This window comes from Alnus glutinosa, chromosome 2 (genome assembly GCF_958979055.1).
Source record: "Alnus glutinosa chromosome 2, dhAlnGlut1.1, whole genome shotgun sequence".
Classification (NCBI taxonomy): domain Eukaryota; kingdom Viridiplantae; phylum Streptophyta; class Magnoliopsida; order Fagales; family Betulaceae; genus Alnus; species Alnus glutinosa.
In genome coordinates, this window is record NC_084887.1 from 20,254,010 (window position 1) to 20,272,713 (window position 18,704).

The 18,704-nt window shown below is 38.8% G+C and overlaps 1 protein-coding gene across 2 annotated transcripts; it reads left to right on the forward strand.

Moving 5' to 3' along the window:
- Positions 1 to 1,611: 1,611 nt before the first annotated feature.
- LOC133861985 (uncharacterized) lies at positions 1,612 to 17,988 on the forward strand. 2 transcript variants are annotated; one of them, XR_009899104.1, is made up of 8 exons: positions 1,612 to 2,102; positions 10,095 to 10,242; positions 11,193 to 11,384; positions 14,759 to 14,887; positions 15,184 to 15,353; positions 16,924 to 17,054; positions 17,589 to 17,788; positions 17,877 to 17,988. XR_009899104.1 is itself a non-coding variant. In XM_062297817.1 (7 exons), exons 1-7 carry the CDS (start codon positions 1,877 to 1,879, stop codon positions 17,667 to 17,669), a joined length of 1,077 nt encoding a protein of 358 aa, XP_062153801.1. In that variant the 5' UTR covers positions 1,612 to 1,876; the 3' UTR covers positions 17,670 to 17,988. The 2 variants fall into 2 exon arrangements, 1 of the variants encoding a protein (XP_062153801.1); XM_062297817.1 differs by having other exon boundaries at positions 17,589 to 17,988.
- Positions 17,989 to 18,704: the final 716 nt, after the last annotated feature.

An 18,704-nucleotide genomic window follows, 5' to 3' on the forward strand; every position in this document is an offset into this window, starting at 1 on the left:
GGACTCAGAATGAAAAGACATTCTTTAGAACGAGCAAAGAAGGCTTGAGCAGTAAGATACAAAAAGAAGGAAGAGAAGAATTCGAGAGCAATAATGTTTGTTTGAAAGCATAAGAAGTGAAATGAAAAGTGAAGGATATATATATATATAGAGGAGGTGTCATCAATGCTCCAGCCAGCCACGCTTGCCCGGGAGTTGAATCGATGCCCATTAAGTTGCCTGCTGTCAGCATGCGCCCGAGAACTGAAGCGTATCCCATCAAGTCAGTCGTTAGCTCCGAACCGAGAATCGTCAGCGCCGAACTGAGAATCGAAGCGTCATCATTAAAATGACGCCTCAACTAGCGTGGTCCGAAAAGCCATGATAAAAGTCATCATTACTCTTGAAAAAGGCAGCAGCGGCGTCAGGTATGTGTCTTGAGGAGGGATTTAAAATAATTGCATTTATTAAATTCTCTTAAATTCATATTTCGAATAATATAATTGTGGAGTAACTATTGGGGAAATTATTATTCCCTAAATCCCGAGCAAGCCCATGACCGAATTAGTGGGCCCAGTCGGTTCAACTGGCTCAAAGCAAGGTCCATGAAGACACGGTCAGTCGTCACAATCTCAAAACATTATTGTCCCTGGAACACGAGACAGAATATGTGGAATGCTTATATCCAGTAGTCCTGGGAACGAATTCCTCTGGACTACCACGAGACGATATGGATGAAACATGCTAATATGTTTATCTTGATATTCCGGTCGGGATTTATGGGATAGGCTCGATCCATAACTCCCTAATAACTTACAGAAGGACTCTATCCTGGGTTTTCCGGGATAAGCTTTTATCCCACAAAACATGGGATAAGATACCTGTTTGAACTCAGATGAATACTAATCCTACCCGAACTGGACTCTTCAGAAGATAAGTCTAATCCCACACGATCTGGGAATGAGACTCCTAATTGAATAATATCATAGCACCTTGATTATATTAGAACTACATGCCTATAAATAGGCCACTACTCCAGGTATTAAAATTCTCTCAATACTCCCTAAAGAGAAATGATCTCTACACTCATTTCTCACAACAGTCCCACAACAAGCTGACGTGGCTGGTAATATTTTATTATTTTTTTTGTTTTGTTTTCTTTTCTTTTTGTAAAAAAATAATAAAATATTACCAGCCACATCAGTTTGTTGTGAGGCTATTGTGAAAAATGAGTGTAGGGATCATTTCTCCTCCCTAAAATTGTTTATTAGAATCTGACTTAGGTATGAGAGTGGGACCCTGTCGGCAACACGTTATCAAACCAAAAACTGTACCAACATTAAGCATTATAGGTATTCTTGCCTCTTTTGCAGGCAGCATTGGTGGTTCAAATCTGGCTGAACAATCAATCATCATCACTCTTTTATTTTTTTTCACATATATATATATATATATATATATATATATATATATATATATATATATATATATATATATATATGGATGAAAAAAAGGATTCGCATCAAAGTAGGAGTAAAGACGACAACTTATAGTCATCAATATAAAACAAAGATAGCAGGGCCAAGGTGCTTACAAAGGAGTCCAACGACTCGCATTTTATAAGAAGAAAAATTGGGGTGGATAAAAAATTGCATTCCAAAGAGTCCAGTCCGTCCAGGCTCCAACGTCTAGCGTTTGGCCCATTTGCCGTCCGAATCCAAACTTCACATATTTCTCTCTCTTTTTCACAGGTTATTTTCTTCCTTCAATGTAACGCAAAATTTTGACCCGAAGCTGTTGTCCGTCCCTTTTGTCCAGTGTCAAATTCTTCCCTCTTGGGGGAACCAAGCCAAACCAAAGAGGAGAGCGTCTGATTGGGCGAGAGTGAGAGCCAGTGATGAAGAGGCAGAGGAATGGGGAAATCTGGGATTTCGAGCACGAAATGCCGGCGGTGGCCGCCAATCAGACCGCGACAGAGCTAGTGTTGGGATTGGACGGTGGCACCACCTCGACCGTGTGCGTATGCATGCCCCTCATTCCCTTCTCTCACTCTCTCCCCCCTGACCCTCTCCCTGTTCTCGCTCGCTCCGTCGCCGGCTGCTCCAACCACAACAGCGTCGGCGGTAAATTCTTCACTTTCCATCCATTTTTTTTCTGTCTGGAGTAATAGTGCCTTTTTCATTCTTTTTAGAGTCAAATACAGTTTGACCCACGTGGTTAAAATACTTTATTTTTTGCCTTACATGATTCATTTCATATCATAGATGTCACCTCGTTTATGGCTAAAAGCGGAGATGGTACCTCCGTTCAACTTCCATCTAAAAATTGACGAAACATCAACGCCTATAAAAAGCTGACAAATGTCTTATACCTACATAAAAATTAAAAACTAAAAGTATTAAAAACTTTCAGAAAAAAATTAAAAGCTTTAAAATTTATTAAAAAAAAAAATAGAAGTGGCTCAAACAACCCATGACCGGTTTGGGGTGGCCTCACCACCCTTATGACCCTTAGGGGTGGTTCGGCCACCCCAAAGAGCAAAATGGGAGTGGTCGAAACCACCTCCAAGAGCCTTGGAGGTGGCCGAGCCAGCCCCACAAGGCCAAAAAAAAAAAAAGTATAGGGTTTGGCCATTGGGATGGCCGAACACCCTTAAGGGCCATTCGGTTTGAGAATGGCCGAACAACCCCAGGCTAAAAGGGGGTGGCTCAAGGCTTTTGGGGGTTGTTTTGGCCACCCTCATGCTCTTTGGGGGTGACCGAACTACCCCGAAGAGTCATGGCGATGGTTCAGCCACCCCCTAACCGGCCATCGAGGTGGCTCGAACCACCCCTCCTCTTTTCTTTTTTCAATTTTTGTTTTTAAATGTTTTAAAACTTTTTTTTTTTTTTAAGTTTTTTATTATTTTCAATTTTTTAATTTTTTTTTTTAAATTTTTAATTAGGCATAGAACACATGTCAGCTTTTTAGAGGTGTTAACGTGTACTTCCGTTAAGTTTTTAGACGGAAGATAGACGAAAGTACCATCTCCGTCTTTAGCCATAAACGAAGAACCATCTACGATACGAAATGAACCACATGGGAAAAAGAATAAAGTCTTTAAACCTTTAGAGGCAAAAACGTATTTAACCCTTCTTTTTATCCTCTATCTCTCTGATAACAGACTACCATAAATCATCAGTTGTGTTATCTCAAACTTAAACGAAACTTAAAAGAATAGAAATTTGTAAATTTAATTATTTAATATAATAAATCTAATTACAATTATTTAATTAATATTTAATATAATAAATTTGAGGGCAAATATATGATAAATTTCTGAGTAACTATGTGATTTCAAATCACTCCACTTTTTAAAAATCAACTTTCATAGTTTAATTTTTTCACGAATTTGAAAGAAGTCCTTTGGTGTGTTTTCCGTCCAATTTCCAGACATCCGTTAGTGCCACATCAGCATTTTTTTGGCCAAATCACCTTAAAATAATATAGTTTTTAATCAAATCTAAAAATAAATTTTAAAAATGAAAATTTTTTTTTAAAAAAAAAAAATCATTGCTGATTGTTCATGGTCGAAATGGTTTCTTGGGAAAATCTTGGGAATTCTTCTTCATCTTTATTTTGTTCGGGCTCAGGTAGGAGGCACCGGTCGTGCTCATGATTGAAATCGAACAAGGACTGCTTCAATGGCTTCTGAGATTTTTGATCTCTTTCTATTGGAATAGTGTAGCCCTTATGGGAGTTGTAGATCTGAAACATTTTGGGTTTGGGTTATTCTTCATGATGAAAGACTTGTAACTTGTCCTCCAAAAAGGGCATAGCTCGTTGTAGCACGAAGCTTGCTCGGTTCAGAGAAGATGATAATGATGAGTTTGATTTGAACTCATTATTGATCTTATCTCTTCCTGACATGAGTATTTCAGACCCACTAGTGCCAACAAGTTCAACCCCTCCATATCTTAATCATCTGCTCAAACTTTCTGTTCTTACCTTCCATAGCATGAGTTTGACCTCTGCAGTCATAGTAGTTTGAACACATTTCCAATGTAGTCAATGCAGCCCCACACCAATGCAAACATGAGTTTGACCTTTCCAGTGAATTCGATCCAAATATGTCAAGCCGACCAAACCAAAAAGTTCAAGAGGTATATGACCTGTGAGGTGGTTGATTTGTAGAAACAATTCATGAATGTTCTTCAGAAGGCCCAGACTCTTAGGAATCTCCCTAGTGAGGTTACAACTCGCCATGTTCAAGACTACAAGTGAACTGAGTGATCCCCACTCCGGTGGAATACCTCCTTCGAAAGTGTTTTAGTACCCTATATACATTTCTTTGAGATTCTTTAACCAACTCAGTCTCGCCGGACTTCGCCCGTATGGAGTTGTCGTTCAAGCACAAGAAATCTAGGCTCTGAATCTCGATGTAACTCTTTGAAATTGAAAAAAATTATTAAAAAAATTATTTTTTAGATTTGATTAAAAATATTATTTTAAGGTGATTTGGCAAAAATGCTGACGTGGCACTAACGGATGTCTAAAAATTAGACGAAAAACACACAGAATGACCTCTTTCAAATTCAAGAAAAAATTAAGTTGTGAAATTTAGTTTTTAAAAAGTGGGAGTTATTTCAAATTGTGTGTTTACTAAGGAATTTATCATACATTTACCCTAAATTTAATCATATCAGTTCTGTTATTTCAAGTGTAAATAATTTAATTAATATTTAATATAACAAATTTAATTGATATTTCAATATAAAACAATTCATAATTGTGGCCATGTCCTCGTGTTAATAACCTCTCCGCATACATAATTGATTTACTTGACTACAAAAGGTGCATTAATCTTCTACTCCGAGTTTGTTTTTGTATGTTGATACAATAAATTTTTTGAAGAGTCGGACTGGCAACGGGCACCTGCAAAATAAGAAAAGACTATCGGAGTGACGGCGGTCGAAGGGGGGCTGGCTGAAAGCCTTCGATGCCTAAGTCAGTAAGGTGTATTAGAGAAAACTAAATGGAGAGAGTAAGAGAGGAAGAATGCATACCTGTGGCATGGGTATTTGTACTTTTTATAGAGTGGTTCCCGTCCTTAATTGGTAAATGGACTTAGTATGGTAAGTGTCGGAGGTGAGTAACTAGTATGGAAGGTAGTTGATCCTCTTGAATTGCTTTCCTTTGGTGAGCTCCCCTAACGACTCTTTCCTTGTTAACTTGATGTTAGATATGTAAGGTAGTAAAAGACATGCATTTTTCCCTGTTCATCCACAACTATTTTGGCACATGTGTGGGGTGAAAGGGATCTAGTGTGCTGCATCCTTATGACACTCAGTGAGTCTGTGCCTTAGGTTAGACTTGTGGTAGACCAAATCCATAGGCTTACTTGGGCACAAAGGGCCTTTGATTGGGCTTAATGGGCCCTTTTGTACCTGGGCACTCCAGTAGCCTTCCATTCCTATGCCTGACTAGTCCAACTGGTTGAGTGTTTGGGAATCTATTCTTTGTTTGTAGTTGGGGTTGCCTTTGACCTTCAATACCGAGGGTAAAGTGTTGGCTGTCAAGTGCCTAGTTGGGACCTTGGATGTTGGGGTGCTCAGCACGTGAAGTAGGTCTTAGCCCCCCAAGCCCGAGGCTCGGTATTTTGCTGAACCGTTGTTCCTATCGGGTCGTGCTCGGAGTATAGTCATAACTCATCAGCTCGTAGTCGTGCTAGGTCTTCGGTGCTCTGTTGGCTCGTGACCAAGCAAAGTGTTCAGCGCATGGCATAAGTCTTAATTGTCATCAACTCGGGAATGAGCAAGGCGTCGTGGCGTTGCCAGTCTGTAAATGAGCAAGGAGTTCCATCGTCCCGTAGCCAAGGTAGGATCTTGAGATGGACCTTGTCAGTCTGAAACTGAGCAAAGTGACTCGTCGACCGTAGCTAAAGCTGGGTTTTGGAGAGAGGCCTTGTTGGTCAGAACTGGCCAAGGTAACCCGTTGGTCGGAACTGAGAGGTGACTTCAAGTAGGACATTGCCAATTGGAACTGGGCAAGGTGGCATGTTGGTCGGTGCCAAGACGATACTTCAAGATGTATCTCAACAGTCGAAATTGGGGAAGGTGGCCCGTTGGCTAGAGACGAGATGGGACTTCAGGCAGGACCTTACTAGTTGGAACTAGACAAGGTGGCTCGTTCACTAGAGCCAAGATGATATTTCAAGATGGACCTTACAAGTCAAAACTAGGCAAGGGTCCTTGCTGGCAGGAGCTGAGCCGAGACGAGACGAGACTTCGAGTAGGACCTTGCTAGTCAAGGCTGGGCAAGGCTCCTCACTGGCCGGGCTCGGGGTGTCCCCAAATTGAGCAGGTGTGTTTTGCTTCAAGCGTCAAGTCCCTAGGCGGGATGCTCCGTCAGCTTGGTGCCTCATTGTTGGATCTACAAAGGCTTAAAGTAAACAGAGAATATGAAGCAATTAAGCTTCACATTAGCTCAAATATGGCCAGATATCATTTGAAATTGGCTTTGTAGATTGGCTTTGTAGATTGGCTTGGTAGGTAGCGGTAAATAGTTTAAAGCCTTAGTAATTGCACAAGTAAAATTGCACTTACAGTGAATAATAAAGGATTGGAGGTATCCCCCAGAAAAGGTTAGGGGCAGTAGGGAACTTCTAAATTTAGAATTTAATTTTTGCTTCTCAGTTTTTAATTTTTTTTTTCGGAGCTTGGTCCTCGACCCTTGCTCCCCAAAAGGGGCTCCTTGGCACTTGAAAGTTCTCATCGGCAACGGCTCCTAGGAAGGGGCACCTTGACACTCAAAGGTGTTCCTTGACAGTGGAAGTGCTCCTCAGCCACAACTCCTCAGCACTCGCTCGTCGGAAGGGGTTCCTCGGCACTCGGAGGTGCTCCTCGACACTTGGAAGGGGCTCCTTGGCACTCGAGAGTTGTCCTTGGCCATGGCTCATCGGAAGGGGTTTCTCAGCACTTAGAAGTGCTCCTCAGAAGGGGCTCCTTGGCACTTGGAAGTTCTCCTCAACCGTGGCTCATTGGAAGGGTTCCTTGGCAAGTGCTCATCGTAAGAGCACTAGCAGCAAATACCTAACCATTTTCCTTATATTTAAGGAACAAAACTATTTTTTGTTTTCCTATACAAATACAATCCACAACTGCTTCCCTTAATCTTTCTCAATACCATCAAATTTTTTTTTTTTTACTTTTTCTTTATTTTTTTTATTTATTTATTTTTCTTTTCACTGTATCCCAGTCTCTCTCATTCTGTGTCGCCCTCTTCGTCCTTTGTGTAATCTTCAATGAAACACTCAATTCTATCAAATTCAAACTTCCACCTCTGGTTGGATAATCACAACATACAAAGGGGCTAAACACTATTGTGTGTGCCTGTTGTTCTTAGCTTGAAAGGAAGAACAACAGCGCTCCATTTTTGAAAAACTATGAAACAAAAGACAGCAAGAGGAGCTCTTCAAGATGAAAAAAAATACAATGGGTCCATAATGGTGGACTAGTGCATAAATCCGATCATGGTTTGGAATTGTAGGTAGAATAGGAATTAGATTCTTCAAGCAAGCAATATGCAGATCTTCTCTAGTGTCCCAGTAGCCGCTGCAAAATGGGAGAGAAGAGAGAATTGAGAGAGAGAGAGAGAGAGGATTGAGGGAAGAAGAAGAAAGGGTTGGAATACGTCAGAGGAGAGAGAGGATGTGCTTTTTTAAGGACTATAATAATTCATTGGGTAGCTACAGTGCTACCCAATGCATTGGGAAGCACTGTAGCTACCCAATAGTTTAGGGAATTTATAGGGCATCTGCTATAAGTGTTTTTTGTAGTTTTTTTTTTTTTTTAGATTTTTCCTATATTTAGGCAAGGAAACATGCTTTAGGGTATCTAATGCAAGTGCTCTAAAGGGCTCCTCGGCACTTGGAAGCTCTCCTCAGGGAAGCTCTCCTCAGCCATCACTCATTGGAAGGGTTCCTTGGCACTTAGAAGTGCTCCTTGGCAACGTCTCCTCGGCACTCATAAGTGCTCCTCGGAAAGGGCTTCCTAGCACTTTGCATGGAGGACTGTATTGGAGGTTAGGATGAGTGGCAATGCCATTGTTCTTGCTAAGTTGGGTATGTTTGGTGCTTGGCACTCTGCATGGTCATGTAGCTTCAATGTGTGAGATGCTTGGTCAAGAAGGCTTTGATTGGTTCCTACAAGATTTTAAAGGTTATTGTAGTTGTGAACACTATCCCTGCATCAAGTGTAATTCCCAAGAAAGTTGTAGCAAATGCGAGAGTTGATATCTGTAATGGGGTGCTCTATGAAGACAGGTGAGTTGCCAAAGACAAGTACATGAGCTTGGAAAAGCCATCCAAAATCTGATTCACGGAAACTAATCAACCCAGTGGGGAGTGTTTATAAAATCATAGCGAAAGTACGTGCTATTAGATTGAAACAGGTGTTAGGAGCGGTCATTTCAAACAATTAGAACGCGTTTATAGGAGGGAGACAAATTCTAAACTCAGTTCTTATAACTAACGAGTGCTTGGATAGCAGGTTGAGATAAGGAAATCCATGCGTTATTTTCAAGCTAGACCTGGAAAAGGCTTACGACCATGTTAATTGGGAGTTCCTTTCCTACCTCATGGGGCATTGTGGTTTTGGTTTTAAAAGAAGGAAATGGATTTCTACTTCTATTTCCACAGTCCGCTTTTTCATCTTGGATAACGGTAGCCTGTATGGTTTCTTGGTAGTTCTCGACGCCTTCGCCAAGGGGATCCTTTCTCGCCCCTTCTTTTCGTGATTGTCATTGACGCTCTCAGTAGGATGTTCTCTAGAGAGATGGTTGGGGGATAATTTTTAGGTTTTTGGGTAGACATCCATAACTTTGCCCTCTAGAAATATCCCACATTCTATTCGCAGATGGTACACTTATTATGTGTGACGCGGTTTGTGATCAAATCCGCAATTTAGGTCACATTCTCCTTTGCTTTGAGGTTATTTTGGGGCTTGAAGGTCAACCTCCAAAAATATGGGTTAGTAGCAGTAAGGGAGGTACCGCATAAAGAAGAGTTGGTCGATATTCTCAGTTATATCATCTCGTCTCTTCCCCTAAAATATTGGGTCTCCCTCTGGGTACTTCTTTTAAATCAAAAACCATTTGGGATGGGGTAGTTGAGAAAATGGAAAGAGAGAAAAGAAAACGGGGGGGAGGGGGGCGGGGGGGTTGTTGGAAAAAGAGATCTACTTGTCTAAGCGAGTGCGCCTTACTCTTGTCAAGAGCACCTTATCTAGTCGACCTACGCTCTTCTTATCCCTCTTTCCATTACCAGCGAGCATTGTTGGCACTTAATTCTCAACTTATTCGGGGTTTCGTGGGCTATGCCTTGCAACATCCTAGAGGTGCTTCATTGTTTGAATGTCGAAGGGCGGGAACATGCAAAGGGAGCCATATGGAAAGTTATTGGAGAGAAAGGAATTAGTGCATTTTTAGGACTACGAGCCCAACATGCTTTCCTTAAAAGCCTCTTTTTTAGATATCTTTTGAATTGGGCTGTTGTACATGATATTTTCTCTTTGTTATTTGGTAGTTACACCTGTACCCAATGGGTTTTGAACCGATGATCTCAGCATCCACCTCATTGGTATGGGAAGGAAGTGCCATTGGAACCAGAGGCCGTTGGCCATTTGGTTGCTAAAATCTAGCGACTATTTCTCAATCTTTGTTTTTTTGGTATAAGTTTAAAAAGGTGTTTGGGCTTTCCAGCAAATTTGAGAATAATGAGTTCTCATTGTCATTAGTTTTTATACTTTTTCTCATTGCTATATCTTTCATGGCTCTTATGCCTCATGTGGTTAACGTGGCTTAAATGGCCATATACAGATAATAACACTTCTGGTTTAGTCTCAATTTGGACGTTTTAATCACTGATACCTTAGCTCCTTAAGGGTTAGTAAGTTTCGTATACTTCCCATGTACATTTGCTCCATTCCCCTTTTTGCTGTTTAACAAATTATATTTCTTTCCAATAAAGAAAGCTGCAACATGTGATGAGATCATGTCTTGTAATTAACAATATTTATGATGAAACATGAAGAATCATTGTTTGGTTAAGATTGTCAGATAGTTTCTTTTTTCTACAGAAACTGCCGCGAGGGAAACTTTGGAACAAGTTATGGCAGATGCAATTTCAAAGTCAGGTTCAAATCGATCTGCAGTTCGGGCCGTTTGTCTAGCTGTATCTGGTGTTAACCATCCCTTGGATCAGCAAAGAATTTTAGCTTGGCTTAGGTGTGCTCCATAAAAGCATATTTTGCATCTTTCATCAACTTGTTGCAAATTTGAAACACTCTATTTATTTGTTCTTTTTTAAACTTTTTAGTTGGCTGGTTTGCCTCACTGACTATTGTTGCTTAATCTGGTCAGTAAGATACAATGTCCCCTAGCTCCAAAAAAAGAAAAAAGAAAAAAAAGAACTTGTCTATTTATCCCATATATATATATATTCATTTTATAGTTGGCTAGTTTGTGGGTATTGTTGGTTAATCTAGGTCAGTAAGATACAATGTTAGAAAGAAAGAAATGTGCCTATTCTTCCCATTCTTTTTCATTGCAACAAAGGCTTGATTATAGGACAGGACGGGGGTGGTGGAGCACATATATGTTGGATCCTTGAACTTTAAAACCTAATTATATTATTTGAAAATGTTTCGTCAAAATTGGATGGGAGAATGTACCTTTTGCATTTGTAAAAGGGTATGGGACCATGGAGCAATATGTGTTGGATTGTTGAACCTTAAATCCTATTTATATTATTACAAAAATCTGAGTAGAAGATGTTAGGAGATTTCTTTGCTAACTTATTGAATGCTGGTCCTCATTTGTTTCATGTTTATCATTTTTTTTTTTTTTTTCTGCGGTTGGAGGGAGAAGGGTTGGGGTGGATAGAGCATTTAGATTCGAAGGTGCCCAGTGAAGTCCTTAGCCGTATAACTTTGTCTACAAGTGATTTTGTAATTTTCAACATAGTTGAGTGGTAGAAGCAGTTATGGCAGAAGCTGCTTCTTGTAATCAGAGCCCCCTGCTTACACTGTATTTGAAATGTGCGCGATGCTGCTTTAGCTTTTATGAATTTAGTTTTTGTTTTCAATATTGCCAAAATAACTTTTCCTTCTCCCTTACGGATGAATATCTATTTGATATCTTGTTAGTCTGAGTATGTTTTGTCCCAATGTGAACAGGGATATATTTCCCAGCCACGTACGACTATACGTTCAGAATGATGCTATAGCAGCCCTAGCAAGTGGAACTATGGGAAAGCTTCATGGATGTGTTTTAATTGCTGGCACAGGGACCATTGCTTATGGATTCACAGAAGAGGGCAGGGAAGCTCGGGCTGCTGGTGCAGGACCCATCTTAGGTGATTGGGGAAGGTATAGGCTTTTTGGCTGATCTTTTTTCTTTTTTTTCCTGTGCACACTCTCTCACAAGACGATCCTGTTTTAACTTTGTGGAAACTGTGGAGAAAGATAGGATAGCCATATTGTTTAGCTATAATTGTTTTCTTATGAGAATTTGCTGAGTATGTTGAGCTTATGTTTCTTGTTTGTTTAGCATTTGCTGGTGAGGGACTTAGATCTGACTAAACTAACAATTTTTGGTACATAGCATATATATATATATATATATATATATATATATAGTAGTTGTTTCTTACTATGTCTTTTGGAATAACATGAATATATTTACTATTTTATGTTGATATGGTCCATTAATCTGTTTGAAAATTCATAGCCTTGGCTTGCACACTCACACTGTAGAGCACCAATGTTTTTCTTTATTTAGCTGGTTTCGTATTCTAAATCTCTCTTGAAGTTACATCCTTGGACTGAATATTCCCAACCTAAAAATGTAGATGTAAGGCTATGTGAAAAAAAAATTATAGCTTAAAGCAATCTCTCTTGATACCTGTATGATGTGGTTTTATTTTTTCAGTAAGGCATAGTTATATGGGCATCTCAGGCTCTTTCTCAGGTGTTTTGCTTATTGACATTTTTCTGTTCTGCAGTCGATAGATTTTCGGAGTAACTATAAATTGAACAGTATTTTTATTGTATAGCGGTTTGTTTAACTTCTCCTTTTAAGTTTTCTTCCTTGTTGGATGTAATTATTGGATGTTAGTATCAGTCTGTTAATCAGTAATAAACCTTGGAAAAAATCAAATTCTTTGTCTATTAATCACCTTCACTCTAATACTTTTCACATGTTCTACAAGAAATTTACATTTTTCCTATGGAGGGCATCAAAGTGCTCTGGCTTTTCCTTTTGAGCCAAAGAAGTTTGAGCTCATGTGGTTGTTTGTGCCATGTTTTCTTTAAAATTTCCATGCCAATAGTAGAAAAATGTTAAGTTTCACGATTAAATAATTTCAAAACACTTGTAAAATATCGTGTCATCAACTTTGGTTTAAAATTAATAATTTAGTTCTATCTAATGATAATTATCTGTATTGAAGCTGTCTGAAGGTGTTCAAGATGAAGAGTAGCCTTTTATAAAGGCATCGGCAAAGACATGTGGCTAAGCACTCTGAAAATCCATGATTGCATGTGACATGAATTGTGGAATGCATGTATAAACTGCCAAACTACACTTATTATTTATCCTCCTTATTTCTTTGTTAAAGTTTCTCTTGGTACTCTTTTTTTTTTTTTTGATAAGTAAGAAAAATATTATTAAAAAAAGCGTAAGGCGCCCCTAAGACACAGAGAGTATACACAGGAACAACTAAAATCAGCCTACAAAAGAGAACCCAACTAAACCCACAAGGACCTAAACCCTAAAACCCGAAAGGAACACCCAAAACCAGCCCACAAAAAGAACCCAACAAGGCCCACAAGGAACTAATCCCTAAAACCCGAAAACCCTAAAACCTCAAGACCCACAAAAGGCACACAATTCTTTTTCATGTGAGTCTTGTCTTTCCAACGCCTAGAGGGAGCGCTTATATCACCATAATTAATGGAGCTTTTCAAATTCAAAAGCTCCCTGTTGCCTTTGGTCTTTTGGCGCGCTATCATCTTATCCCAATGAAATTCTTCTTCCATGGCATGCAGGATTGCCAAGTACTCCTTGCCATGAACACCATCCATCGCCCAATCCAAGGGCATCCCATCCAAAACTCGTCATCCTGCTCCCACACCCAAAAGAATCAAACTCGACAGGCCATTCCTGAGATTGAGAAAAGCCATTACCCTCAACGGATGAAGTAATGATGCAACAACTCGGGGGGGAGGGTGGCCCTACCACCCCATTATCCTTAACCTCCCGAGGCGAAGGCAAGACCAACTCAACAATCAAAGAATGAGAAGTGGTAAGGGCTATCACAGCAGGGCGCGGGTTGAGAAAACCCTTCCAAAGGAAGCCCTTTTTCACAGAACCTACTATTCCCACATAAGTTTTCACTGAAGGCACTGCAGCTGCTTCCTTATTAGTAAAACAGACAAGCGTCCTCGAAGCTGCCAAAGAGTCTGCTAATTACACCTCGTTTCACTGCACTGAATGACCTTCTCTGAGTTCCCTAACCTTCCGGTAGTATTTCTGAAAAGGCTTAGAAATCTGCAACACGGAGGGAGAAGAATGGATCTTCTCACCCAACTCAGCCGCCCCCAAGAGAGGAGTTGGGAAGATAGGTTGAGAAGACCCCACGGAAATGGTCTGAACGGTCAATCCAACACCATCACCATCTGAGCTGCTAGACAGAGGGGCAGGAGAACCGGAAGAGTCAGAACCAGCAGATGGCCTTACCGAAATTTATTGTATCTTCTAATTTCAAAGGCAGTTCACAAAGTTTGACAATTCATTCTTGACTTGCGGCTATATGCGTGCGCCTACCTGTAATACTTAGAAAATGCATCACCATAATATTCCGGGAAAACAAATTTTCTGTCAGGACCTATGAGACCTATTCTAAAATCATCTTAGCAAGTGGCCTACATGGATTAGAAGGAGATCTCCTGGATTGGGGCCCATTAAATTTCTCTTATCAGAAATTCATTCGCTTCAATTCTGGTCCAAAGCACACTAAACCAGGCTGTTTTTATAAAGTATGTGGGGCTTGTATTCCAGGACTTGAGATGAACTAAACCAGATTCAAATGTATGGTTTTGGTACACTTTTTGATTTACTATTTGATGCTAACTGGTTCCATATTTCTTATTTTTTTGCTATCTGGACTTGTGTTGTTTTGGTTGTTCTTCTTGTCAATGTTGCACCTTCGAGCTTAAACCATTCACTCTTTACTTGCGTAGTCAGGTACTTCTTGCACATAATTAATCATGTCTTTTTTCCTAAGATTCATGTCACTAGATCTTCTGAGCCATGTGGCATGTAAAAGGATAAAATGGCTTGAAAGGAAAGAGAGAAGCATGTGACCTTTACTGACATCCAAGTTATGTCTCTTGATGATGCTTTCTTTGACATCCCAGGAATGAGTTGTTCTTTCTCCTTGATTTTTACCCATGTCTATAAACTAACTGTTAGAGGCTTCTATTATTATCATTATGCTCTTCAAATTTATTCTCTTCTTAAAAAAGGTTGGCAAACAAACTGCTTTCCCTAGTATCTTGTTTGACTGAAAATGCATTATTCAACTCATTAAGAAATGCTTTTTTTCCCAGTAATATGTTCTCCAATGTATAACAACAACGAGAAAGTTCTCTTGATGTGCTTATTGAGGGAGGATCTATTTTACTATTGCCCTTATATATTTTATTTTGCAGTCTTAATTGATGGTTTCATTTCCTTGCAGCGGATACGGAATAGCTGCGCAGGCTTTAACTGCGATCGTAAGGTCTCATGATGGTCGTGGTCCACATACAATGCTGACAAGTAGTATCCTACAGACACTCGACCTTTCTTCTGCAGATGAACTCATTGGGTAGCTGTCCAAAATCTTTTAATTGTCATATCACATGTGTTTGAAGTTACTAATCAGCATTTTGGGATCTTCACATGTGTGGTTTTCTCTTGTATGCAAGTTGTCTGCTTGGGCTACACCCCTTGGCATCCTCAACCAAATTTATTTATTAACTGAAAAAGCTTATTAGTTAGGAGCTTGTCAGTTTTTTTCATATTTGAACTCTAATTCACGTGATAAGTTGATGTAGAATGAATAGCATGGACATGATTGGATGGATATGTGGTCACAATATTTTTCTCTCAAATGGAATTTAGGTGGACCTATGCAGATCCATCATGGGCTCGCATTGCAGCACTTGTTCCAGTTGTTGTATCTTGTGCAGAGGCAGGTGATGAAGTTGCAAATAAGATATTGGTAGATTCAGTCCAAGAGTTGGCTTCAAGTGTGAAAGCTGTTGTTCAAAGACTTGGCTTGTGTGGTAAAGGTCTGAAATATCCAACTAATACTGAAAAATAAAAGAGAATCCTTTTCTTTTATATTCTATCTTTTTCTTCCTTGTTTGTATGGTCATATAATATAGGCATGAGGCTTGACTTCTTAAAGCATTTAACTATATAACATTTGTTGTTAATCACTACTTCAAAAATTAGTATAACTCATTCATTTGAATGCTGGCCTCTACTTTAAGTAATCTTGCTATATAATGGCTTTCTAGCTTACCTTGACTACTACAAGACTACTTCTGTGTCACACTAGCTAACCAAACCTTGTTTTGGGCCCTATATTCTTTTGTAAAGAATGAATCCCAGCACATAATTAGTCATTTTTTTATGAATGAATGGAGGTCTGTAAGATTGAAACTAGGCCGAACATGATTTGGAAATAAAGTTGAGATTTCTTTAAGGTCTACGGTTGTGTGTGCTAAAAATATCACAGATACAATTCATTATGTAACATCCTTTACATGGCCACTTCCATGAGTGCTATCGCAACTTAAATTCATCAATAAATGTGTTGATATGCTTTTTAGAAATAAATTGGATGCTAAATGCATACATTTATAGCAAAAGAATTTTTTCCATACACTTACATGTGTAAATTTGGCATTGTATTGTTAGATCTGAGGTACCCTCCAGGCATATGAACCTATGGATTTAAATTTTAGTGCCCACCCGCCACCACCCAACCCTTTTTCCCTTTCAGTTTTGCCATTTTCTTTTCTGGGCCAGTTCTACCAGTAGTAGTAGTATTGATACTCTCCGAATGCATGCTGAAAGAAGAGGTCTGGTGTAATGCTTATAGTAATTGGCCCAAAGGAGAGGGGGTTGAGGAGATTCAATAGGAATTAGGACAATTTTATTATGCCCTTAGTCCAACTGCTTGCTAATCTTTCCATTGGAAGAGCACTTGGAGAAGCAAGGCACCTTCAAGGGTGGTTTTCTTTGTTTGGGGAGCAATGTTAGGGAGAATCTTGACTTCGGATAATCTAAGAAAAAGGCAAAGTCATAATAATGGACCGGTGTTGCATGTGTAAGAAGAGCGAAAAATCATTAATCTTCTATTTCATTGTGAATTAGCTAGAGACTTGTGGGTTTTGATTTTTTGTCTCTTCGGGATAGAGTGGGTAATGCCCCAATAGGTGGGGTAGTTATTGGCAAGTTGGAGAAGCCAATTTGGTAGTCACCAAAATTTCATTTGTGTGATGTGGTGTATCTAAAGAGAACACCAACTCCAGAAACTTTGAAGATTGAGTGAGAGCAGTGGTAGAGTTAAAAGATATTTTGTTTAAAACCCTTTATGGGTGAATGATTTCTAATTTTTTAGAATTTTTGGATTTGTGCTATTTTTCCTCCCCTAAGTGGATATCTTTCTTGTATACTTCCATATATGCTTGGGATGCGCCCTTCATGCTTTCTAATAAGATTGGATAAAAAAAAGTAGGCAAGTGTTTCCCACAAAAACCCCTACCATTTTTTTTTTTTTGTGTGTGTGTATGTTGAATCTCTCGTGCTAATTCTAATATGTTTATGGGGAAAAAAAAAAAAATGCTGCAGATGGGAAAGATTCTTTTCCTCTCGTAATGGTTGGCGGCGTTCTTGAAGCAAACAAGAGGTGGGATATAGGAAAGGAAGTCATAAACTACATCTCCAAGGACTACCCTGGGGTACAATCAATTAGGCCAAAGGTAAGCATACTTCACATTCATCTGAGTAGCTGTAATCTGGACTAATCAACATGCATTTTTCCAGTACAGCATTGCTTCTTTTCAGCCACTTATGTGATACTAATTACTAATTTGACTTATTAGCTTAGCTACAAATATCTATAAAGAACAGAATCTATAAGAAGCTGAAAATCTTCTGAAACTACTTAATCCAATTGCTAGTCTTTGAAGTGTCCAATATGCTCCTAATTACACTTGTAATAGAGATTGAATGCCTGGATTGGGGAAGTTGATTTACTTTTTCATATTTATCGGGTGGACTAATGCTAGAAACCACACTTTTATTCCACCGCTATCTCACTCTATGCTGATGTTGTACTGCCAAATTTTAAATAAAAGTGTAGTTTCTTGCATTATTCTGATCAGATATTAATGAATTACCTGTGCCGAGAAGAGGCTACTTTGATAGTTTGTATCGATGTTCGAGTACATGTAATGTGTATCTTGGTGATATTTAGTACGATTTTTGTGTTGGTCTTTCTGAATCAACGGCAGGTGGAGCCTGCAGTTGGGGCAGCACTGCTAGCTTGGAGTTTCTTGATGAAAGAATCTTATAACGAAGTTTATAGAAGCTGACCATTGATGATTGGGAAAAGCTCCTTTACTTGTACAGTTGCCGGAACAAGCAAGAGTTGGAAATGGAAGGGAAGTTAGCATCGTCAAATTATAAATCAATACTAGCCGGCCTGCTGCTGGTTGGTTGATTTTTTGTTTTTTTTTTTAAAAAAAAAATAAAAATAAAAAATTAATAATAATAATAATAATCTTTCTTGTTAATTTCAGGTGTGTAATGTCATATTCTTGTTGCAAACAATTATTGATGGCTCTAGCAATGTAAACAAGATTATTGGAATTATTATAAAAGCCCAGTGTATGCTTTGTTTTGTTGTCCCTAGTTTTCCTTTGTTTTTGGTAGGGAGATTCATCTCAAGTGTTGCCAAGTAATGCTATTTAGTAGACTGTTATACGATTGTCTGTCATAAAACTAGGATGACATGACGGTAAAAATCAGCCATTGAATTTTGTTTTTTTCTTACAAATGCTGAACTAAAAGTTGATGATTGTGATACAACTTGAATGATGAGTTCAACATTTGTAAGGAAAAAAAAAAACAAAATTCAATGGCTAATATTTATTATCATGTCAACCTAGTTTTATGGTAGGCAATTGTATAGCAGTTTACTAAATAGCATCATCACTCATTAAACATCCAAGGGGTGAAGTGTTAAAATCTCTAAAAATTAGTTCGGATTCCATACATTGCACCTAGGTCACGTTGATCCCATATCGCCGCCTAATTAAATTTATTTCTTCCAAAAAAACTTACTTTATAATTACTTACTTATTAAAAAAAAAAACTTACTTTATAATTTATAAAAATTAATCAACTACGATGCATCTAATTAAATAAACAAAAAATCACTAAATTGGTCACAGTGGTTTATTAGAGTTGTATCAAATTTCCAATGGTGCTTCAAATTTTATTTTTATTGTTCACTGCGCTTTAGACCATTATCAAAAACAAATTTTTTTTCGTCAAATTTTGTATAAATTCCCCTTATTTTGTGAAGGCTCCATTGGAAAAATAGATAAAATTTATACGGAAATAAA

Bases quoted from the DNA above. Each gene is read 5' to 3' on its own strand.
- LOC133861985 (XM_062297817.1), top strand. From the start codon at position 1,877: ATGAAGAGGCAGAGGAATGGGGAAATCTGGGATTTCGAGCACGAAATG. The intron at 14,888-15,183 runs GTAGCTGTCCAA...AATGGAATTTAG, and splicing joins TCTGCAGATGAACTCATTGG to GTGGACCTATGCAGATCCAT. The intron at 15,354-16,923 runs GTCTGAAATATC...AAAATGCTGCAG, and splicing joins ACTTGGCTTGTGTGGTAAAG to ATGGGAAAGATTCTTTTCCT.